The following is a 24,977-nucleotide window of genomic DNA, read 5'->3' as shown; positions in this document are numbered from 1 at the left end:
GCTTCTTCCTCAGATGAAGCATCCTTAGTACTGCTTGGTGCATTTTGCATTCCAGACAGACTTTGAGAAATCAAATTGACTTGTTGAGTCAATATCTTGTTCTGAGCCAGTATGGCATTCAGAGTATCAATCTCAAGAACTCCTTTCTTCTGATTTGTCCCATTGTTCACAGGATTCCTTTCAGAAGTGTACATGAATTGGTTATTTGCAACCATTTCAATCAGTTCCTGAGCTTCTGTAGGCGTCTTCTTCAGATGAAGAGATCCTCCAGCAGAGCTATCCAGAGTCATCTTAGATAGTTCAGAGAGACCATCATAGAAAATACCTATGATGCTCCATTCAGAAAGCATGTCTGAGGGACATTTTCTGATTAATTGTTTGTATCTTTCCCAGGCTTCATAGAGGGATTCTCCATCCTTCTGTCTGAAGGTTTGGACTTCCACTCTAAGCTTACTCAATTTTTGAGGTGGAAAGAACTTTGCCAAGAAGGCATTGACTAGCTTTTCCCAAGAGTCCAGGCTTTCTTTAGGTTGAGAATCCAACCATGTTCTAGCTCTGTCTCTTACAGCAAAAGGGAATAGCATAAGTCCGTAGACCTCAGGGTCAACCCCATTAGTCTTGACTGTGTCACAGATTTGCAAGAATTCAGCTAAGAACTGATGAGGATCTTCCAATGGAAGTCCATGGAAATTGCAATTTTGTTGCATTAGAGAAACCAATTGAGGCTTAAGCTCAAAGTTGTTTGCTCTAATGGCAGGGATAGAGATGCTTCTCCCATAGAAGTCGGGAGTAGGTGCAGTGAAGTCACCCAGCACCTTCCTTGCATTGTTGGCATTGTTGTTGTTTTCGGCTGCCATGTCTTCTTCCTCTTTGAAGAATTCGGTCAGGTCCTCTAAAGAGAGTTGTGTTTTGGCTTCTCTTAGCTTTCTCTTCAAGGTCCTTTCAGGTTCAGGGTCAGCTTCAACAAGAATGCCTTTGTCTTTGTTCCTGCTCATATGAAAGAGAAGAGAACAAGAAAATATGGAATCCTCTATGTCACAGTATAGAGATTCCTTGAGGTGTCAGAGGAAAAGAAAGGTAGAAAACAGAAGTAGAAAATTCGAACTTGTCCAAGAAGATGGAGTTCAAATTTTGCATTAAGGGATAGTGTTAGTCCATAAATAGAAGGATGTGGGAAGGAGGGAAGAGAATTTTCGAAAATTAAATTAAAAAGTTTGAAAACATTTTGAAAAACTGTTTGATAATTTTCGAAAATTCAAAGTGGAAAAGAAATCAAGTGATTTTTGAAAAAGATTTTGAAATTAGAAATTAAAAAGATTTGATTGAAAACTATTTTGAAAAAGATGTGGTTAAGAAGATATGATTGGTTTTAAAAAGATGTAATTGAAAAGATATGATTTGAAAACAATTTTAAAAGATATGAATTGAAAACAATTTGAAAGGATATGATTTTAAAAATTAATGACTTGCCTAACAAGAAAAGGTATGATTCAAACATAAAACCTTCCTTAACAGAAAAGGCAAAAAATGTTCAATCAAATCATTAATTGTTAGTAAGTATCTTTGAAAAAGGAAAGAAATTGATTTTGAAAACATTTGATTGAAAAGATATGATTTGAAAAAGGTTTGATTTTGAAAAACTTTGAAGACTTGAAAAAAAATTGATTTGAAAAACAAAATCTTCCCCCTAGCACCATCCTGGCGTTAAACGCCCAGAATGGTATACATTCTGGCGTTTAACGCCCAAAATGCTACCTCTTTGGGCGTTAAACGCCCAACCTGGTACCCTGGCTGGCGTTTAAACGCCAGTCTGTCTTCTTCACTGGGCATTTTTGAATGCCCAGCTTTTTCTATATAATTCTTCTGCAGTATGTTCTGAACCTTCAATTCTCTGTATTATTGACTTGAAAAGACACAAATTAAAAATATTTTTGGATTTTTAATAATAAGGAATAATCAAAATGCAAATAAAATCAGATAACAATGCATGCAAGACACCAAACTTAGCAGTTTGTATACTACTGACACTAACAAAATGAGAATGCATATGAGAAACAACAAAACACTCAAGTCAATAGAATTCAAAGATCAAAACAAGAAAATCATCAAGAGCAACTTGAAGATTAATTAAGACACATGCATAAAAACGAAAATGCAAGAAGAACAGAAACATGCAATTGACACCAAACTTAAAATGAGACACTAGGTTCAAACATAAAATATTTTTGGTTTTTATGATTTTGTAATTTTTTTTTAATTTTTTTTTGTGCTTTTTTCGAAAATTAAGTGAAAAGGAAAATAAAGGTATCAAAATTCTTAATGAGAATTCCAGGAATCATGCAATGTTAGTCTAAAGCTTTAGTCTAAAGGAATTAGACATGGCCGGCTAAGCTTCAGCAGGACATTGCATTCAAGAGCTAAATTGATGATGATCAATCAGCTTTGGTGATGATAAGAACATCACCTTGAAACACTAGAATTCATTCTTAAGAACTTTGAAGAAAAATAATACCTAATCTAAGCAACAAGATGAACCGTCAGTTGTCCATACACAAGAACAATCCCCGGCAACGGCGCCAAAAACTTGGTGTGCGAAATTGTGATCACTACAACTTCACACAACTAACCAGCAAGTGCACTGGGTCGTCCAAGTAATACCTTACGCGAGTAAGGGTCGATCCCACGGAGATTGTTGGTATGAAGCAAGCTATGGTCATCTTGTAAATCTCAGTCAGGCAGACTCAAATGGGTATGGTGATGAACGAATAAAACATAAAGATAAAGATAGAGATACTTATGTATATCATTGGTGTAAGAGCTTCAGACAAGTGTATGAAGATGCCTTCCCTTCCGTCTCTCTGCTTTCCTACTGCCTTCATCCAATCCTTCTTACTCCTTTCCATGGCAAGCTCATGTAGGGTTTCACTGTTGTCAGCAGCTACCTCCCATCCTCTCAGTGAAAATACGTCCCTGATGCTCTGTCACAGCATAGGCTAATCATCTGTCGGTTCTCGTTCAGGCCGGAATAGAATCCATTGATTCTTTTGCGTCTGTCACTAACGCCCTAGCCTGCTAGGAGTTTGAAGTACGTCACAGTCATTCAATCATTGAATCCTACTCAGAATACCACAGACAAGGTTAGACCTTCCGGATTCTCTTGAATGCCGCCATCAGTTCTCGCCTATACCACGAAGACTCTGATCTCACGGAATGGCTGGCTCGTTTGTCAGGCGAGCACTCGGTTGTCAGGCGATCAACCATGCATCGTGCAATCAGAAATCCAAGAGATATTCACTAAGCCTCGAATGCTTGTAGAACAAGAATGGTTGTCAGTCACCTCATTCATAGGTGAGAATGATGATGAGTGTCACGGATCATCACATTCATCAAGTTGAAGAACAAGTGATATCTTGGAACAAGAACAAGCGGAATTGAATAGAAGAACAATAGTAATTGCATTAATACTCGAGGTACAGCAGAGCTCCACACCTTAATCTATGGTGTGTAGAGGCTCCACCGTTGAAAATACATAAGCATAAGATCTAGGCATGGCCGAATGGCCAGCCTCCCAATGATCTAAGAACTAGATGTCCAAAGATGAAAATACAATAGTAAAAGGTCCTATATATAGAGAACTAGTAGCCTAGGGTGTACAGAGATGAGTAAATGACATAAAAATCCACTTCCGGGCCCACTTGGTGTGTGCTTGGGCTGAGCATTGAAGCATTTTCGTGTAGAGACTCTTCTTGGAGTTAAACGCCAGCTTTTATGCCAGTTTGGGCGTTTAACTCCCAATTAGGTGCCAGTTCCGGCGTTTAACGCTGGAATTTCTTGAGGTGACTTTGAACGCCGGTTTGGGCCATCAAATCTTGGGCAAAGTATGGACTATCATATATTGCTAGAAAGCCCAGGATGTCTACTTTCCAACGCCGTTGAGAGCGCGCCAAATGGGCTTCTGTAGCTCCAGAAAATCCACTTCGAGTGCAGGGAGGTCAGAATCCAACAGCATCTGCAGTCCTTTTTAGTCTCTGAATCAGATTTTTGCTCAGGTCCCTCAATTTCAGCCATAAAATACCTGAAATCACAGAAAAACACACAAACTCATAGTAAAGTCCAGAAAAGTGAATTTTAACTAAAAACTAATAAAAATATCAAGAAAAACTCAACTAAAACTACCAAAAACATACTAAAAACAATGCCAAAAAGCGTACAAATTATCCGCTCATCAGGGTTCAACACCAAACTTAGAAGTTGGTTGTGCCCTCCCAACACCAAACTTAGAGTTTGACCGTGGAGGCTCTGTATGACTCTGTTTAGAGGGAAGCTCTTCATGCTTCCTCTCCATGGTTACAGAGGGGTATCCTTGAGCCTTAAACACAAAGGATTCTTCATTCACTTGAATGATCAATTCTCCTCTAGTGAGATTCTTGCAGCTTGCACCTCAAAGATCCCTAGCTTCTCTATTACAGAGAGAGGCATGAGGTTTATGCTTGACCCTAGGTCACACGGAGCCTTCTCAAAGGTCATGGTGCCTATGGTACAAGGTATTGAGAACTTCCCAGGGTCCTATCTCTTTCGAGGTAATCTCTGCCTAGTCAAGTCATCCAGTTCTTTGGTGAGCAAAGGGGGTTCATCCTCCCAAGTCTCATTACCAAATAACTTGTCATTTAGCTTTATGATTGCTCCAAGGTACTTAGCAACTTGCTCTTCAGTGACATCTTCATCCTCTTTAGAGGAAGAATACTCATCAGAGCTCATGAATGGCAGAAGTAATTCCAATGGAATCTCTATGGTCTCAGTGTGAGCCTCAGATTCCCATGGTTCCTCATTAGGAAACTCATTGGAGGCCAGTGGACGTCCATTGAGGTCTTCCTCAGTGGCGATCACTGCCTCTTCCTCCTCTCCAAATTCGGCCATGTTGATGGCCTTACACTCTTCTTTTGGATTCTCTTCTGTATTGCTTGGAAGAGTAAGGAGGGAGTTCAGTAACTTTCTTACTCAGCTGACCCACTTGTGCCTCCAAGTTTCTAATGGAGGATCTTGTTTCAGTCATGAAACTTTGAGTGGTTTTGATTAGATCAGAGACCATGGTTGCTAAGTCAGAGTGGCTCTGCTTAGAATTCTCTGTCTGTTGCTGAGAAGATGATGGAAAAGGCTTGCCATTGCCAAACCTGTTTCTTCCACCATTATTGTTGTTGAAACCTTGTTGAGGTCTCTGTTGATCCTTCCATGAGAGATTTGGATGATTTCTCCATGAAGGATTATAGGTGTTTCCATAGGGTTCTCCCATGTAATTCACCTCTTCCATTGAAGGGTTCTCAGGATCATAAGCTTCTTCTTCAGATGAAGCGTCCTTAGTACTGCCTGGTGCAGCTTGCATTCCAGACAGACTTTGAGAAATCATATTGACTTGCTGAGTCAATATTTTGTTCTGAGCCACTATGGCATTCAGAGTATCAATCTCAAGAACTCCTTTCTTCTGATTCGTCCCATTGTTCACAGGATTCCTTTCAGAAGTGTACATGAATTGGTTATTTGCAACCATTTCAATGAGTTCTTGAGCTTCTGTAGGCGTCTTCTTCAGATGAAGAGATCCTCCAACAGAGCTATCCAATGACATCTTGGACAGTTCAGACAGACCATCATAGAAGATACCTATGATGCTCCATTTAGAAAGCATGTCAGAAGGACACTTTCTGATTAATTGTTTGTATCTTTCCCAAGCTTCATAGAGGGATTCACCTTCCTTCTGTCTGAAGGTTTGAACTTCCACTCTAAGCTTACTCAATTTTTGAGGTGGAAAGAACTTTGCCAAGAAGGCATTGACTAGCTTTTTCCAAGAGTTCAGGCTTTCTTTAGGTTGTGAGTCCAACCATATCCTAGCTCTGTCTCTTACAGAAAAAGGGAATAGCATAAGTCTGTAGACCTCAGGGTCAACCCCATTGGTCTTGACAGTGTCACAGATTTGTAAGAATTCAGCTAAAAACTGATGAGGATCTTCCAATGGAAGTCCATGGAACTTGCAATTCTGTTGCATTAGAGAAACTAATTGAGGCTTAAGCTCAAAGTTGTTTGCTCCAATGGCAGGGATAGAGATGCTTCTCCCATAGAAGTCGGGAGTAGGTGCAGTAAAGTCACCCAGCACCTTCCTTGCATTGTTGGCATTGTTGTTGTTTTTGGCTGACATGTCTTCTTCTTGTTTGAAGATTTCTGTTAGGTCCTCTACAGAGAGTAGTGCTTTAGCTTCTCTTAACTTTCGCTTCAAGGTCCTTTCAGGTTCAGGGTCAGCCTCAACAAGAATGCTTTTGTCTTTGCTCCTGCTCATATGAAAGAGAAGAGAACAAGAAAATATGGAATCCTCTATGTCACAGTATAGAGATTCCTTGAGGTGTCAGAGGAAAAGAAGAATAGAAGGAGGAGGTAGAAGAATTCAAACTTATCAAGAGGGATAGAGTTTGAATTGTGCATTGAGGAGGAGTGTTAGTCCATAAATAGAAGGATATGAGAAGAGGGGAAGAATTTTTGAAATTAAAGTAAAAGATTTTGAAGAAATTTTGAAAAACTGAAGAATGATTTTCGAAAATTAAAGTTGAGAAAGAAATAAAGTGATTTTTGAAAAAGATTTTGAAATTAGAAATCAAAAAGATCTGATTGAAAATTATTTTGAAAAAGATGTGATTAAGAAGATATGATTGAAAAAATATGATTGAAAAATAGTTTAAAATGATTTGATTTTTAAAATTAATGACTTAGCTAACAAGAAATTTTAAAAGATATGATTCAGACATTAAACCTTTCTCAACAGAAAAGGTAACATACTTGAAATGTTTGAATCAAATCATTAATTGTTAGCAAGTATTTTTGAAAAATGGAAAGAAATTGATTTTGAAAATATATGATTGAAAAGATATGATTTGAAAAAGATTTGATTTTGAAAAATTATGAAAACTTGAAAAAAATTTGAATTAAAAACAAAATCTTCCCTCTTGTGCCATCCTGGCGTTAAACGCCCAGAAATTTTAAACGCCAGTTTTCCTTCCTTACTGGGCGTTTTGAATGCCCAACTTTTTCTGTGTAATTCCTCTGCTGTATGTTCTGAATCTTCAATTCTCTGTATTATTGACTTGAAAAGACACAAATTAAAAATTTTTTTGAATTTTTAATGATGAGGAATAATCAAAATGAAACTAAGATCAAATAAACAATGCATGCAAGACACCAAACTTAGAAGTTTGTATACTATTGACACTAACAAATTGAGAATGCATATGAGAAACAACAAAACACTCAAGACAAGAGAATTTAAAGATCAGAACAAGGAAATCATCAAGAACAACTTGAAGATCAATGAAGAACACAATGCATGCAATTTTTTTGAAAATTAGATGAATGCAATTGACACCAAACTTAAAGTTAGACACTAGACTCAAACAAGAAACATAAAACATTTTTTGATTTTAAGATTTTATAAAATTTTTTTGTATTTTTGAAAAATTTTCGAAAAGTAAAAAGCTTAAACATAAAATAAAATTACCTAATCTAAGCAACAAGATGAACCGTCAGTTGTCCAAACTCAAACAATCCCCGGCAACGGCGCCAAAAACTTGGTGCACGAAATTGTGATCATCAATGGCGCCATCAACATGGTACGCTCAATTGCAATCTCAACTTTTTATCACAACTTCGCACAACTAACCAGCAAGTGCACTGGGTCGTCCAAGTAATAAACCTTACGCGAGTAAGGGTCGATCCCATGGAGATTGTTGGTATGAAGCAAGCTATGGTCATCTTGTAAATCTCAGTCAGGCGGATTCAAATGGTTATGGAGGATTGATAATTAAAAGATGAATAAAACATAAAATAAAGATAGAGATACTTATGTAATTCATTGGTGAGAATTTCAGATAAGCGTATGGAGATGCTTTGTCCCTTCCGTCTCTCTGCTTTCCTACTGTCTTCATCCAATCCTTCACACTCCTTTCCATGGCAAGCTGTATGTTGGGCATCACCGTTTTCAATGGCTACAGTCCCGTCCTCTCAGTGAAAATATTCAACGCGCTCTGTCACAGCACGGCTATTCATCTGTCGGTTCTCGATCATGTCGGAATAGAATCCAATAATTCTTTTGCGTCTGTCACTAACGCCCCACAATCGCGAGTTTGAAGCTCGTCACAGTCATTCAATCCCTGAATCCTACTCAGAATACCATAGACAAGGTTTAGACCTTCCGGATTCTCAAGAATGGCCGCCAATGGATTCTAGCTTATACCACGAAGATTCTGATTAAGGAATTCAAGAGATAAACATTCAAGCCTTATTTGCATGTAGAACGGAGGTGGTTGTCAGGCACGCGTTCACAAGTGAGAATGATGATGAGCGTCACATAATCATCACATTCATCATGTTCTTGGGTGCGAATGAATATCTTAGAACAAGAACAAGCTGAATTGAATAGAAGAACAATAGTAATTGCATTAATACTCGAGGTACAGCAGAGCTCCATACCTTAATCTATGGTGTGTAGAAACTCCACCGTTGAAAATACATAAGTGATAATAGTGATCATTGGCTTCGGCCCCAGAAAGGGAACCAGAAGAACCAAGATGAAAATACAATAGCAAAAGGTCTTATTTATAGAGAACTAGTAGCTTAGGGTTTACAGAAATGAATAAATGACATAAAAATCCACTTCCGGGCCCACTTGGTGTGTGCTTGGGCTGAGCATTGAAGCTTCCATGTGTAGAGACTTTTCTTGGAGTTAAACGCCAGCTTTTGTGCCAGTTTGGGCGTTTAACTTCCACTTTTGTGCCAGTTCCGGCGTTTAACGCCGGGAATTCTGAAGCTGACTTGGAATGCCTGTTTGGGCCATCAAATCTCGGGCAAAGTATGGACTATTATATGTTGCTGGAAAGTCCAGGATGTCTACTTTCCAACGCAATTAAGAGCGCGCCAATTGGGCTTCTGTAGCTCCAGAAAATCTACTTCGAATGCAGGAAGGTCAGAATCCAACAACATCTACAGTCCTTTTTCAGCCTCTGAATAGATTTTTGCTCAGGTCCCTCAATTTCAGCCAAAAAATACCTGAAATCACAGAAAAACACACAAACTCATAGTAAAGTCCAGAAAAGTGAATTTTAAATAAAAACTAATAAAAATATAATAAAAACTAACTAAAACATACTAAAAACATACTAAAAACAATGCCAAAAAGCGTATAAATTATCCGCTCATCAGAGTTGATGACCAAAAAGAGAAGCTGGAAGAACAATGAGACTGTAGTACTCACCGAAGAATGCAGCGCCATCATCCAGCACAAATTGCCCCAGAAATTGAAGAATACCGGGAGCTTCCAAATCCCTTGTATCATATGGGAAATCACAGTAGAGAGGGCTTTATGTGATCTAGGAGCTAGCATAAATCTTATGTCCTTAACAATGATGAGGAAAATGAAGATTGAGAAGGCCAAACCAATAAGAATGGCCCTGCAACTAGCAGATCGATCATTCAAGTTTCCTCACAGAATAGTGGAAGACTTGTTGGTAAAGGTGGGGGACTTCATCTTTCCAGTAGACTTCATAGTATTGGACATGGAGGAAGGAGCTAAGACCTCCATCATCTTGGGAAGGCCATTCTTAGCGACTGCTGGAGCCATCATTGATGTCCAAAAGGGTTTAGACTATATGAGGAGAAAATGATATTCAATGTGTTCAAGGCCATGAGTTACCCACAAGACTCATTGGGAGAATGTATGAGGTTGGACTCGGTGGATGCTGTGGTGCAAGAAACTCTTGAAGAAGAACTTGAGGAATTAACAGAAGAAGAGGAATTAGCATCAGGCAAAGAGGCTGCAACAGCTGAAATGCATGTTCAAGGCACATTAGAAGGGAAGGATGAAAGAAAAGAAGCACCCAAACTTGAGCTAAAGGCACTGCCACCCACTCTCAAGTATGCATACTTAGGAGAGAATAAAAGCTATCCAGTGATTATAAATTCAGCCCTCAGCCAAGAACAAGAGGAAAAGTTGCTTCAAGTTTTACAAAAGCATAAGGATGCCATTGGATGGACACTTACTGACTTGAAGGGAATTAGTTCGGCCATATGCATGCATAAGATACTATTGGAAGATGATGCCAAACCCTCCATTCAGCCCCAAAGGAGGTTGAATCCAGTTATGAAGGAAGTAGTGCAGAAAGAAGTCATGAAGCTGTGGCAGGGAGGAGTAATCTACCTAATTTCAGATAGCCCATAGGTCAGTCCAGTCCAAGTGGTCCCCAAGAAAGGAGGAATCACTGTGGTACCCAACGAAAGAAATAAGCTAATCCCTACAAGAACTATCACAGGATGGAAGATTTGTATTGATTACAGAAAGCTCAATGAAGCCACAAGAAAAGATCATTTCCCACTTCCCTTCATGGATCAGATGCTAGAAAGACTTGCAGAACATGCATATTATTGTTTTCTAGATGGTTATTCAGGATACAACCAAATAGTGGTTGATCCAAGAGACAAAGAGAAAACATCATTCACTTGCCCATATGGAGTGTTCGCCTACAGGCGTATGCCATTTGGGCTATGTAATGCACCTGCAACTTTTCAACGCTGCATGCTTTCCATCTTCTCGGATATGATAGAGAAGTTCATTGAAGTTTTCATGGATGACTTTTCAGCATTCGGAGACTCCTTTCCCAATTGCCTAAACCATCTTGCCTTGGTATTAAAAAGATGTCAAGAGACCAACTTGGTCTTGAATTGGGAAAAATGCCACTTCATGGTGACAGATGGAATAGTCCTTGGCCATAAAATTTCTAACCAAGGCATTGAGGTAGACAGAGCTAAGGTAGAGCTAATTGAAAAATTACCTCCACCAAGTGATGTCAAGACAATTAGGAGCTTTTTGGGGGCATGTTGGCTTCTATAGAAGGTTTATTAAAGATTTTTCAAAGATAGCCAAGCCCTTAAGCAATCTCCTTATGTCTGATACACCATTTATCTTCGATGAGAAGTGCATGCTTGCATTTGAGAACTTGAAAAAAAGGTTATCCTCAGCTCCTATCATCACCCCACCTGATTAGAATCTACCATTCGAACTAATGTGTGATGCATCTGATTTTGCAGTTGGGGCAGTGTTAGGACAGAGAAAAGAAAATTTGGTACATGTCATATACTATGCCAGCAAGGTCCTTAATGACACTCAACGAAACTATACCACTACCGAAAAGGAGTTGCTGGCAATAGTTTTTGCATTTGACAAATTTAGATCATACCTCATTGGCTCTAAAGTTATTGTTTTCACTGATCATACAACACTCAAATATTTATTTGCCAAACAGGAGTCAAAACTAAGACTAATCAGATGGATCTTATTGTTGCAGGAATTCAACATTGAGATTAGAGACAAAAAAGGTGTGGAGAACAAGGTAGCAGATCATCTATCCAGAATCCCTTGTGAGAAAGATGCTACACATGATACAAGTGTATTAAGTTCTTCCTAGATGAGCAATTAATGTTGGTTCACAAAGCACCCTGGTTTGCAGATATTGCCAATTTTAAAGCAGCCGGTGACCTACCCCCTGGGATCAACAAACATCAAAGAAGAAAACTCATTAATGATGCTAAATATTTCATTTGGGATGAACCCTATCTCTTCAAGAAATGCTCAGATGGAATCCTTAGGAGGTGCATTTCAGAAGAAGAAGGACGAGAGGTCCTGTGGAGTTGTCATAGTGCTAGCTCTGGAGGTCATTTTGGAGGAGAAAAAACCGTAGCAAAAGTATTCCAATGTGGGTTCTTCTGGCCCACTATCTTCAAGGATGCTAAGGAACTGGTGAGGAGCTGCAATGAGTGCCAAAGGGCTGGAAATCTGCTCAAGAAAAATGAGATGCCATAGCAATACATTCTAGAACTTGAACTGTTCGATGTATGAGGGATCGACTTCATGGGACCATTCCCAACCTCATATTCGAACAAGTATATCTTGGTGGCAGTGGACTATGTATCTAAATAGGTGGAGGCCATGGCAACCCCAACAAATGACAACAAGGTAGTCATAAACTTTCTTAGAAAAAATATCTTCACCAGATTTGGAGTCCCACGAGCCCTCATCAGTGATGGAGGAAGTCATTTCTGCAATAGACCATTGGAGACCCTACTCCTAAGATATGGGGTGAAACATAAGGTTGCCACACCTTATCATCCCCAAACAAGTGGGCAAACCGAGATATCCAATAGAGAGTTAAAAAGGATCTTGGAAAAGATTGTGGGAATATCAAGAAAGGACTGGGCGAAGAAGCTAGATGATGCTCTTTAGACATATAGGATAGCCTTCAAAACACCAATTGGCATGTCCCCATATCAACTGGTGTACGAAAAGGCCTGTCACTTACCATTAGAGCTGGAGCACAAAGCCTTTTGGGCTCTTAAGATACTAAACCTGGACAGCACCGCCGCTAGTGAAAAGAGGATCTTGCAGCTGCAAGAACTGGAAGAGTTTAGGTCTCAAGCCTATGAAAACACCAAGATCTATAAGGAAAAAGCAAAAAAAAAGACATGATCTCAACCTGGCACCAAGAAGTTTCGAAGAAGGACAACATGTGCTTCTCTACAACTCCAAACTGAGACTATTTCCTGGGAAACTCAAATCAAGATGGTTGGGGTCCTTTCTAGTTATGAAAGTCTCACCTTATGGACACATAGAAATCATGAAAGAAAGCTCAAAGAGGACATTCACTGTGAATGGGCAAAGACTCAAGCATTACTTGGGCAGCATGGGGGAAGCCCCCAAACAGAAGTATCACCTCAACTAGAGAAGCAATCATCGAGCTAGCGACGCTAAAAAAGCGCTTTGTTGGGAGGACCTGAGGTAATTCTCTTTTCATAATAGTCTCAATAAAAACTCCAAGTTGAGTTCTTGTATTGTGAGGAGCTAAGTTTGGTGTTGCACATCAAAACATTTCAAGGGTGAATGTGGAGCCCTATGTTTGGTGTTCCACCAAAAACTCCAGCTAAAGAGTGCATTGCAACCCTTCAGTGATAAAGCATTGCTCTAACAACCAGAGAACTCACTTGACAGAGGTTTAATATCTAATGCATAGTTTACCTTTTTTTTAGCTCATAGTTGTTTTCTTAATAAAAGTACATGAGGTTTTTGCATGTATTTAATTTGCTGAAGTAAGCAAGGAACTAAGTTTGGTGTTCACACACCAAATTAAGTTCAGAAATTCACAAGCATACATGCATGCTAACTATTTTCCAAGTGCTTGGGAAACAAGCAACTTCCAATAGTGTTACAGGAATTCAATCAATCTCAGGGAATAATCATACCTCATCATCCAAGGAAACATAAATGGATGCAAAATGCTAGGATGATAATGCCAAGGAAGACATCATGAGGTTGTATTGAATTGTCTCAGAGTTGCAGTACTTTAACTGAAAAATGATTGAATATTATCCTAGAAACCTGTATATTCTGCTTGTTCCTCTTTATTCACATCGAAGTATACTAGCCTAATGTCCCTTTTGCATTTTCACCTTGCTTACTTGTATGCTTGTCTTTTAAGTCAATCAAAAAGAAGATGTTATGAAAAGAACAAGAGTGGAGTTATCCTGTGAAGTAAATCCTGAATGTTTGTGGTAGGGTGATTGATTAGCTAAGTTGGTTCACCAACAAGGTAGGAAGGCAACTATTTACCCTGACTCATATGCTTGAAACACACCCTATGAGACTAACTAATTAATAAGATCCTAATAAGAAAAGAGAAAAAGCAATAAAAGTCAAAAAGGAAAGAAAAACAATAAGAAATAATGCTAGGCACCAAGAGTTTGAAGATTGAGGCATGTGTCTATGGTGTTCATGTGCAAAGGATATGCTTGGATGAATAAGCTCTTTGGGGTGCCTTATTACTTGGTAACTTGGATTAACTAATCTAGGATTATCAGCTGAAAATTCACTATCAAGAGTAACCTTTGCTACAGAACACTTAGCAACCCAAAGAGGTGTTGTACACCAAGGTCTCAAGAAAGAAAAATAACAAACCATATGCCTGTGGTGTGTATGTATGGGGGAAAGAGACTTGAGGGAGTAAGTCCTTAGCAGTCCCTTAACACCTAGCACCTTGAACCAACTGGTTCAGGAGTGTTGGCTGAAAGCTTATCTTAAAGAGTCGCCCTCTTACAGAGCACTTAGCCTAAAAAGGAATGCAATAAACCCTGGAAGGGAAGGAAGGATCAATAATTAAGAAGTCTCAAAGGATGCAATCAAGCAAGCATTCAAGGGCATGATAAAGGTCTGGAAGCCAGTGAAGGAATGAACCTAAGTTGCTATGCATGAAACCCCATAAACCAGGGATTTAACATCTATTATAATTGTTTGTTCATCTTGTTCTTTCATTCATTCTTCCTATGTTTCAGTACTTGCTTAGGGACAAGTAAGCTTTAAGTTTAGTGTTGTAATGCCAGGGCATCTAGGCCAGTTTTACTGACCTTTTCTTTACTGTTTTAGGGTAGTTTCATGCATTTTCTTAGGAAATAAGCAAGTTTTGGATGAAATTTCATTTACACCTTGATTCAAGCAACTATTGTGAATTTTACATGATTTCATAAGGATTATGCAAGGATTGAATGACAAATTGATGATGCATAATCTCATGACTTGGGCTAGAGCTTTGATACACTTTATTTGCTTGATTTCAGGACAAAGGAAGCAAGAAGAAGCCACGTTAGCTGTCACGTTAACCTAATTAACATGACCACTAACGTGGAATAGGGACAAGCTTGTAGCGTTAATGGAAAAGATGACCACCAATAATGCTTGCGAAGCCATCATAAGCCCACGTTAACTATATTAACGTGGTAGTTAACGTAGAGAAAAAGGAATCTCCAGCGTTAGTGGTAAAAGTGAACACCACTAACGCTCCAAATTGGCAATTGGCCACGTTAAGAGTCACGTTAACTTAGTTAACGTGAACTCTAATGTGGAAGGGGAAGACAATGCCAACGTTAGTGACACTCATCTTTGTCACTAACATTGGATCAAGCCAACATTGCCCACGTTAGTGGTCACGTTAAGACCACTAACGTGAAAGCTAACGTGGAGCTAAGCATGATAAACCAACATTAGTGACACTCACCTTTGTCACTAACGTTGGAGATGGCATTCACTACCACGTTAGTGGCCACATTAACCTAGTTAACGTGAACTCTAACGTGGAGAGGAGAGGAGTTTGGAGCATTAGTGACAAAGGTAAGTGTCACTAACGCTCTCGAAGCTTACGCATGCCCACGTTAAGAGCCACGTTAACCTAGTTAACGTGAACTCTAACGTGGGAAAAGGGGGTACATTGCAACATTATTGGAAAAGGTGATTCCCAATAACGTTTGCGAAAGATCATGAGGCAACGTTAGTAGTCACATTAGTGCCACTAACGTTGAAGTTAACGTGGACCATTTTGGGGTTGAAACGTCAATGAGAAAGGTGATTGCCACTAACGTTCTCGAACCCACATTTTCACTTAGTGTTAACGCCACGAACGTCCTAACTAACGCCCATGCCTAACTCACACTTTTCTGCAAGCTGAGCCCACCGAAGAGTGTACTTGCTTCAACTTAAGATCTAAGGCCCACATCCAAGACTTGAAGAACTCACTAGAAGGTCAAGAAGAGTAGTATATATAGGAGTAGTTTTGAACTATAGAGGAGCTTGGCACTTTGGGAACTACCCTCTGTATATTTACTTTTCTGCACTTTTTAGCTAAGCATGTATTCTTTTTTGCCATTTTCCATTTCCAGAGCCATGAACAACTAAACCCCTTTCATTGGGTTAGGGAGCTCTGTTGTAATTTGATGGATCAATTATAGTTTTCATTCTTCTTCCTCTTTCTTTTCTCTTGATTTGCTAGAAAGCTTTCAATCTTAATTCAATTGGTTAGTTGTCTTGGAAAAGAAACTCTCCATAATTGGATCTCCTCTGAGCCTTGGAAAAGGGATGAGGAGATCATGCTAGAAATGTTTTTTCATGTTGGACCAAATTGGGGTCTGGGCGGATATAGTGACATGTAATCCTCCCAACACTTTGATTTGGAAATACATGTGGTATAATCAGTGATCACACTTCATCTCTTTCCATGAGCAATTAAATCAAGGAATTGGGCAATTGTTCAAGCTTAGAGAGATTAGATTGCCAAGGAATTGGGGTCCAATCACTTAAGATTGCCAAGGAGATCAATGAATGCATTGATTGAGGAAGAGATGAGAATGAACTTGATCTGGAGAATTCAACATCTCCTAAGCCTAATGAATTCCCCATTTCTGATCTTACCCATTCTCTTTACTTTCTGCCATTTATTTCCATGTTCATCTCCCCAAATCCCCATTTAAGATTCTGTACTTTATTTTCTACCATTTACTTTCTCGCCATTTAATTTCATGCAATACCAACTACCTTCTGTTTAGCTCAACTAGCATACTCTTCCAACTAAAATTGCTTGACCAATCAATCCCTGTGGGATTCGACCTCACTCTATTGTGAGTTTTTACTTGACGATAATTCGGTATACTTACCGAAGGAAAATTTGTTGAGAGACAAGTTTTTTGCATCACCTTACTGGCATTTAACGCCAGCCAGACACCCTTTTCTGGCATTAAACGCCAGTCTGGCAGCCAACTCTGGCGTTTAATGCCCAGAATGCTTCCAGCTTGGTGTTAAACGCTCATTCTGCTATCCTTACCTGTTCTCCAGGGTGTGCTATTTTTTATGCTATTTTGATTCAGCTTTAATTCTGCAGCTGTTTTTGTGACTCCACATGATCATCAATCTAAAGAAAATATAAATTAACAATGGAAAATAAAATGAAAAAGTAATTAACATAGATAAATAAGATTGGGTTGCCTCCTAATAAGCACTTCTTTAATGTCAATAGCTTGACAGGAAGCTCTTACAGAGCTTCACAGGTGCTCAGAGCATGATTGTGGCCTCCCAGCATGAAACTTAGAGTTTGAATGTGGGGGCTCTGCTTGACTCTGTAGTCCTCATTCAATTGAAGGACTAACTCTCCTCTGTCCACATCAATTACAGCCCTTGCTGTGGCTAGGAAGGATCTTCCAAGGATGATAGATTCATCCTCATCCTTTCCAGTGTCTAGGATTATGAAGTCAGCAGGGATGTAAAGGCCTTCAATCTTCACTAAGACATCCTCTACAAGTCCATAAGCCTGTTTCATTGTTTTGTCTGCCATCTCTAGTGAGATTCTTGTAGCTTGTACCTCAAAGATCCTTAGTTTCTCTATTACAGAGAGTGGCATGAGATTTATACCTGACCCAGGTCACACAGAGCCCTCTCAAAGGTCATGGTGCCAATGGTACAAGGTATTAAGAACCTTCTAGGATTCGGTTTCTTCTGAGGTCATTTCTGCTGAACGAAGGCATTCAGTTCATTAATGAGCAATGGAGGTTCATCCTCCCAAGTCTCATTACCAAATAACTTGGCATACAGCTTCATGATTGCTTCTAGATATTGAGCAACTTGCTCTTCAACAATATCTTCATCCTCTTCAGAGGAAGAATACTCATCAGAGCTCATGAATGGCAATAGTAAGTTCAGTAGAATCTCTATGGTCTCTGTATGAGCCTCAGATTCCTTTGGTTCTTTATTAGGGAACTCCTTAGTGGTTAGTGGACGTCCATTGAGGTCTTTCTCACTGGAAATCACTGCCTCTTCCTCCTCTATAGGTTCGAACACTTTGGATATATTGATGGCCTTGCATTCTCTCTTTGGATTCTCTTATGTATTGCTTGAGAGAGTACTGTGAGGGATTTCAGTAACTCTTTTACTCAGCTGACCCACTTGTGTCTCCAAATTTCTGATGGAGGACCTTGTTTCAGTTATGAAAATGAGAGTGGTCTTAGATAGATCAGAGACTATGGTTGCTAAGTCGTCAGAAAGGCTCTGCTCAGAATTCTCTGTCTGTTGCTGAGAAGATGATGGAAAAGGCTTGCCATTGCCAAACCTATTTCTCCCACCATTATTATTATTGAAGCCTTGTTGAGGCATCTGTTGATCCTTCTAGGAGAAATTTAGATGATTTCTCCATGAAGGATTATAAGTGTTTCCATAGGATTCTCCCATGTAATTCACCTCTTCCATTGTAAGATTCTCAAGGTCATAAGATTCTCCTTTAGAGGAGGCTTCTTTAGTACTGCTGCCGGATGCAGCTTGCAATCCATTCAGATTCTGAGAAATCATATTGACTTGCTGGGTCAATATTTTGTTCTGAACCAATATGGCATTCAAAGTATCAATCTCAAGAAATCCTTTCTTCTGAGTCATCCCATTATTCACAGGATTTCTTTTAGAAGTGTACATGAACTGGTTATTTACAACCATCTCAATGAGTTCCTGGGCTTCTGTAGGGTTTTTCTTCAGATAAAGAGATCCACCAGCAGAGTAGTCCAATGACATCTTGGACAATTCAGACAGACTATCATAAAATATACATAAGATGCTTCATTTTGAAAGCATGTCAGAAGGACACCTTCTGATCAATTACTTGTATCTTTCCCAAGCTTCATATAGGGATTCACCTTCCTTCTGTCTAAAGGTTTGGACTTCAACTCTAAGCTTGCTCCCAAGAGTTCAAGCTTTCGCTAGGTTGTGAGTCCAACCATATCCTAGCTCTGTCTCTTACGGCAAAGGGGAAAAGCATAAGTCTATAGACCTCGGGATCAACCCCATTGGTCTTAACAGTGTCACAGATTTGCAAGAATTCAGCTAAGAACTGAGGAGGATCTTCCAATAGAAGTCCATGAAACTTTCAATTCTGCTGCATTAGAGAAACTAATTGAGGCTTAAGCTCAAAGTTGTGTGCTCCAATTGCAGGAATTGAGATGCTTCTTCCATAGAAGTTGGAAGTTGGTGCAGTAAAGTCACCAAGCATCTTTCTTGCATCTCCACCATTGTTCTCAGGTTCGGCGACCATGTCTGCCTCTTTTTCGAAATTTGCTGTAAGGTCCTCTCCGAAGTGTTGTGCTTTAGCTTCTCTTAGCTTCCTCTTTAGAGTCCTTTTAGGTTCAGGATCAGCTTCAACAAGAATGTCTTTATCCATGTTCCTGCTCATATGAAAAATAAGAGAACAAAGAGAGTAGTGGAATCCTCTATGTCACAGTATATAGATTTCTTTATTTGTCAGAGGAAAAGAAGAATAGAAGAATGAGGTAGAGAGAGAATAAGAAGAATTCAAACACAGAGAGAGGGAGATGGTTCGAATTATTAGATGAGTAAAAGAGAAATGTTAGTAAATAAATAAAATAAATAGAAAGAGATGAGAGAGAGTATTCAAATTTTAAGAAGAAGAAAAAGAAAAATATTTTTATTTTTATTTAATTAATTAAGTTAGTTTCGAAAATTTGAAAAAAGAAATACAAGAAAATTAAAAACTAAAACAGTTAGTTAATTAAAAAGATTTTTGAAAAAGTGGTTAGTGATTTTCAAAAATTAGAAGTGGAAAAGTAGTTAGGTGGTTTTGAAAAAGATAAAAAATAGTAAACTTTTTTAAAATTAAAACAAACAAGTCAAGTAGTTAGTTAAAAAATATTTGAAAATAAATTTTGAAAAGATAAGAAGTTAGAAAAATATTTTGAAATTAAAATTTTAAAAAGATATGATTGAAATTTATATTGAAAAAAATTGAAAAAGAAATGAAAAAGATTTGATTTTTAAAATTAAAGTTGATGACTTGACTAACAAGAAACTAAAAGATATAATTCTAGAATTTAAAGATTGAACCTTTCTTAACAAGAAAGTAACAAACTTGAAATTTTTGAATGAAAACATTAATTGTTAGCAAGGATTTTCGAAAATATGAAATAAAATTAAGAAAAATATTTTGAAATATTTTAAGAATGAAATTCAAAAATCATAAAAAAAATGAAAAAGAATTGATTTTGAAAAAGATTTGAAAAGATAAAGTTTTTAAATTAAAATTTTGACTTGACTAACAAGAAACAACTAAATTTTAAAAATTTTTGACCAAGTCAACTCAAAATTTCGAAAATTATGAGAGGAATAAGGAAAAGATATTTTTTGACTTTTGAATTTTTAATGAAGAGAGAGAAAAACAACAAAATGAAACAAAACATAAAAATTTAAGATCAAAACAAATAATGCATGCAAGAACACTTTGAATGTCAAGATGAACACCAAGAACACTTTGAAGATCATGATGAACATCAAGAACATATTTTTGAAAATTTTTAAGAAGAGAAAGACATGCAAGACACCAAACTTAAGAACTTTTGTACTAGGGAGACTAACAATTCGAAAATGCACCAGAAAAACAAGAAAAAGACACAAAATAAGAAAAATTAAAGATCAAACGAGGAAAATCATCAAGAAAAACTTGAAGATCAATGAGGAACACAATGCATGAATTTTTGAAAATCTAAGAAAAATTAAAAACATGTAGTTGACACCAAACTTAAAATTTGACACTAGACTCAAACAAGAAACACAAATTTTTTTTGGTTTTATGATTTTGTTAACTTTTTTTCGTATTATTTTATTTTATTTTATTTTTTTAAAAATTTTTGAAAGGAAAATAAAGATTGAAACAAGAAAGAAGGTTACCTAATCTAAGCAACAAGATGAACCGTCAGTTGTCCAAACTCAAACAATCTCCGACAACGGCGCCAAAAACTTGGTGCATGGAATTGTGATCACACTTTTCACAACTCTGGTACAACTAACCAGCAAGTGTACTGGGTCGTCCAAGTAATAAAACCTTACGGGAGTAAGGGTCGATCCCACGAAGATTGCCGGCTTGAAGCGAGCTATGGTCATCCTGTAAATCTTAGTCAGGCGGATTCAATTGGTTATGAGTTTTGATAATTGAAAGATAAATAAAACGTAAATTAAAATAAAGATACTTATGTAATTCATTGGTGGGAATTTCAGATAAGCATTTGGAGATGCTTTGTTGCTTCTGAACATCTGCTTTCCTATTGTCTTCATCCAATCATGCGTGCTCCCTTCCATGGCAAGCTGTATGTTGGTGGATCACTATTGTCAATGGCTACCATCTATCCTCTCAGTGAAAATGGTCCAGGTACGGTTTCTGTACGGCTAATCAACTGTCGGATCTCTCGTCTCGGATGAAAAATACCAGGCACAGCTACCACACAGCTAATCATCTGTCGGTTCTCACTTATGTCTGAATAGTATCTCTTTATCCTTTTGCACACTATCACTGTGCCCAACATTCATGAGTTTGAAGCTTGTCACAGTTATCACAGACAAGGTTTAGACGTTCCGAATCTCAGGAATGCTGCCAATTGGTTCTAGCCTCTACCACGAAGGTTCTAATCTTACGGATTCGAATGCTCTGTTGTCAGGAGAGGCAAGTCAAATCTGTGGATCAGAGACCCAAGAGACTATACTCTGACTGTCATCCAATGACTACTTTGAACATCGTGTAGACCGCTTGTGGTTGTCAGGCACGCAGATCTTGGCTAAGTGAGTAACGAAGATAGTGGGTGATTGTCACGGGTCACAACTTCATTCTGACTTAACTGAATTAAGTACGAGAGTATATCTTTGAAAAGAAGTAAGCATGAATTGAAAGAGAAACAATAGTACTTGCATTAATTCATGAAGAACAGTAGAGCTCCGCACCTTAATCTATGAGGTGTAGAAACTCCACCGTTGGAAAATACATAAGAGAAAAAGGTCTAGGCATGGCCGAATGGCCAGCCTCCCAAATGTGAAAAATGGCATAAACCCCAATACAATAGTAAAAAGTGCTATTTATACTAAACTAGTTACTAAGGATTACAGAAAAAATAAGTAACTAAGTGCAGATAGTGCAGAAATCCACTTTCGAGGCCCACTTGGTGTGTGCTTGGGCTGAGCATTGAGCTTTACAATTGCATAGGCCTTTTCTAGAGTTAAACACCAGCTTGGATGCCAGTTTGGGTGTTTAACTCCAGTTCTGGTGCCAATTCTGGCGTTTTACGCCAGAAAAGGGTCTCTAGCTGGCATTGAATACTAGTTTGGGCCATCAAATCCCGAGCAAAGTATGAACTATTATACATTTCTGGGAAGCCCAAGATGTTAGCTTTCTAGCCCAATTGAGAACGCGCCAGTTGGACTTTTATAGCTCCCGAAAAATGCGTTTGAGTGCAGGGAGGTTAGAATCCAACAACATCTGCAGTCCTTTCTCAGCCTCTAAATCAGATTTTTGCTCAGGTCCCTCAACTTCAGCCAGAAATACCTGAAATTACAAAAAAACACGCAAACTCATAGTAAAGTTCAAAAATGTGATTTTTTCATAAAAAATAATAAAAATATAATAAAAAATAACTAAAACATACTAAAAACTACCTAAGAACAATGCCAAAAAGCGTATAAATTATCCGCTCATCAGAAGCCAGGATCTCAACTATTGAAGCAACCTTGCAAGCTCTTAACCAAACCTCATAAACACTTGCTCAGTCCACACAAAGTCTAGCCAAAGGACAAGAGAGCCTCGTTAAAGGACAAGAACGACAATATGCCAATATGGCCAGACAAGATGCCACAATGAAAAATCTTAAAAGACAAGTGGGGCAATTGGCCAGACAACTAGCTAAACGACCAACTAATACTTTTCCAAGTGATACAATCCCTAACCCAAGGGAGGAATGTAAAGCTGTGCAGTTGAGAAGTGGCAAGATAGTTGGAGAATACATTAAGGACATCAATAAGGAGGCAACAAAGCCAAGAGAAGATGACAAAATAGACTACAAGAATGATAAAGAGACACAACCCTTTAAGAAAGGCAAGGAAGTCATGAAGTCACAACCAGAGGAAAGGAAGGGAGGAGTGAAGCCTTATGTACCCAAACTCCCCTACCCACAGAGGCTACACAAAGAAATAAGGGACCAACGGTTCCCTAAATTCCTGAAAATCTTTAGGAAACTTGAAATCAACATTCCACTGGCTGAAGCTTTGGAGCAGATGCCATTGTATGCAAAATTTCTTAAAGAGCTGATTTCCAAGAAGAGAAGCTGGCAGGAGAAAGAAACTGTGGTCTTTACCCAAGAGGGTAGTGCAATTATTCAAAAGGGACATCCACCAAAACTCAAAGATCCAGGAAGCTTCCTTATACCATGCACTATTGGAAACATGGCTATTGATAAAGCACTCTGTGACCTGGGAGCAAGTATTAATCTAATGCCTCTTGCTATGATGAAAAAATTAATGATAGAAGAGGTTAAGCCTATAAGAATGTCATTACAACTTGCTGACAGATCTCTCAAGATACCAAATGGAGTAGTGGAGAACCTATTAGTGAAAGTTGGAAAATTCATTTTCCCATCTGATTTTGTGATCCTGAACATGGATGAGGAAGGAAACAACTCAATTATTCTTGGAAGACCTTTTCTGGCTACTGCTAGGGCAATCATTGATGTTGAGAAGGGAAAAATGGTTCTCAGGGTGCATGAGGAACAAATGGTTATCAATGTTTTCAAAGCAATGCAATATCCTACTGAGAAAGAAAATTGCATGAGGATTGACATGGTAGACACTCTGGTTGAAGAAGAACTTGAAGTGGAGTAATATGAAGACCATGATGAAGAAGCTCAAGACATACAAGAGGAAGATTCAAAAGAGACATAATTACTGGAAAATTCAAATGAAGTTAAGGAGGAAGGGGCACCAAAATAAGAGTTGAAACCTCTCCATCCTCACCTCGAGTATGTGTTCCTTGATGGAGAGGATAACCTTCCAGTCATCATTAATTCATCCTTGAGAACACAAGATGAAGCCAAACTGATTGAGGTGTTGAAAACCCACAAGACAGCTTTAGGGTGGACAATTAATGACATCAAGGGTATAAGCCCTGCTATTTGCATGCACAAGATCTTGCTAGAGGAAAACTCAAGACCAGTGGTACAACCTCAAAGGAGGCTTAACCCAACCATGAAAGAAGTAGTTCAGAAGGAGGTGATGAAGTTATGGAATGCTGGAATCATTTATCCAATTTTTGACAGCTCTTGGGTGAGTCCAGTTCAAGTGGTGCCAAAGAAGGGAGGCATGATTGTCATCTTTAATGAGAAGAATGAACTCATCCCTACAAGGACAGTGACAGGGTGGAGGATGTGTATTAATTATAGAAGGCTGAATGATGCCACAAGGAAGGACCACTTCTCTCTCCCCTTCATTGATCAAATGCTAGAAAGATTGGCTAGCCATGCTTACTACTGCTTCTTGGATGGATACTCTAGATACAATCAAATAGTAGTGGATCCCAAGGACCAAGAAAATACCTCTTTCACCTGCCCATTCAGAGTCTTTGCCTACAAAAGGATGCCCTTTGGGTTGTGCAACGCCCCTACAACTTTTCAAAGGTGTATGCTCTCCATATTTTCTGACATGGTAGAAAAAATTTTAGAAGTTTTCATGGATGATTTTTCTGTCTTTGGCAATTCCTTTGATACTTGCTTGCATTATCTAACCCTTGTCATGAAAAGAAGCCAAGAAACAAATTTGGTTTTAAATTGGGAAAAGTGCCATTTCATGGTATCTGAGGGAATTGTTCTTGGGCATAAGGTTTCAAACAAGGGTATAGAAGTTGACAAAGCTAATATAGAGATTATAGAAAAGCTTCCTATACCAGTTAATGTGAAAGCAGTGAGAAGCTTCTTGGGGCATGCTGGTTTTTATAGGAGATTCATCAAAGAATTTTCAAAAATAGCTAAACCACTAAGCAACTTGTTGGTGGTTGACAATCCTTTTGTCTTGGATGATAGCTGTAAGCATGCTTTTGAAACTTTAAAAAATAAACTCACTACAGCACCAATCATCACACCCCCAAATTGGGGCCTTTTGAACTCATGTGTGATGCAAGTGATTTTGCAATTGGTGCTGTATTGGGACAAAAAAAAGGATAAGCTTCATCATGTCATATACTATGCAAGCAAGGTGTTAAATGAAGCATAGAAAAATTACA

At 38.5% G+C, this 24,977-nt stretch overlaps 2 protein-coding genes and 3 non-coding genes across 5 annotated transcripts; all 5 read left to right on the top strand.

Annotated features, from left to right (window-relative positions):
• The first annotated feature begins 344 nt into the window (after positions 1-344).
• On the top strand, positions 345-452 carry LOC130977873 (small nucleolar RNA R71). Its single transcript, XR_009085546.1, has one exon. It is a non-coding gene; the product is annotated as a small nucleolar RNA R71 (small nucleolar RNA).
• Positions 453-5,674: 5,222 nt separating this feature from the next.
• On the top strand, positions 5,675-5,782 carry LOC130977512 (small nucleolar RNA R71). The gene has a single exon (XR_009085201.1). It is a non-coding gene; the product is annotated as a small nucleolar RNA R71 (small nucleolar RNA).
• Positions 5,783-9,239: 3,457 nt separating this feature from the next.
• Positions 9,240-9,695, top strand: LOC130975066 (uncharacterized). Its single transcript, XM_057899899.1, has one exon. The coding sequence runs from the start codon at positions 9,240-9,242 to the stop codon at positions 9,693-9,695; it is 456 nt and encodes a 151-aa protein (XP_057755882.1).
• An 8,810-nt stretch (positions 9,696-18,505) lies between these two features.
• Positions 18,506-18,613, top strand: LOC130978875 (small nucleolar RNA R71). Its single transcript, XR_009086483.1, has one exon. It is a non-coding gene; the product is annotated as a small nucleolar RNA R71 (small nucleolar RNA).
• Positions 18,614-22,543: 3,930 nt separating this feature from the next.
• On the top strand, positions 22,544-23,584 carry LOC130975065 (uncharacterized). The gene is made up of 2 exons (XM_057899898.1): positions 22,544-23,069; positions 23,232-23,584. Exons 1-2 carry the CDS (start codon positions 22,544-22,546, stop codon positions 23,582-23,584), a joined length of 879 nt encoding a protein of 292 aa, XP_057755881.1.
• Positions 23,585-24,977: the final 1,393 nt, after the last annotated feature.

The sequence above is a fragment of the Arachis stenosperma genome, chromosome 4 (assembly GCF_014773155.1).
Source record: "Arachis stenosperma cultivar V10309 chromosome 4, arast.V10309.gnm1.PFL2, whole genome shotgun sequence".
NCBI classification, from domain to species: domain Eukaryota; kingdom Viridiplantae; phylum Streptophyta; class Magnoliopsida; order Fabales; family Fabaceae; genus Arachis; species Arachis stenosperma.
This window is presented reverse-complemented; position numbering and strand designations above follow the sequence as displayed.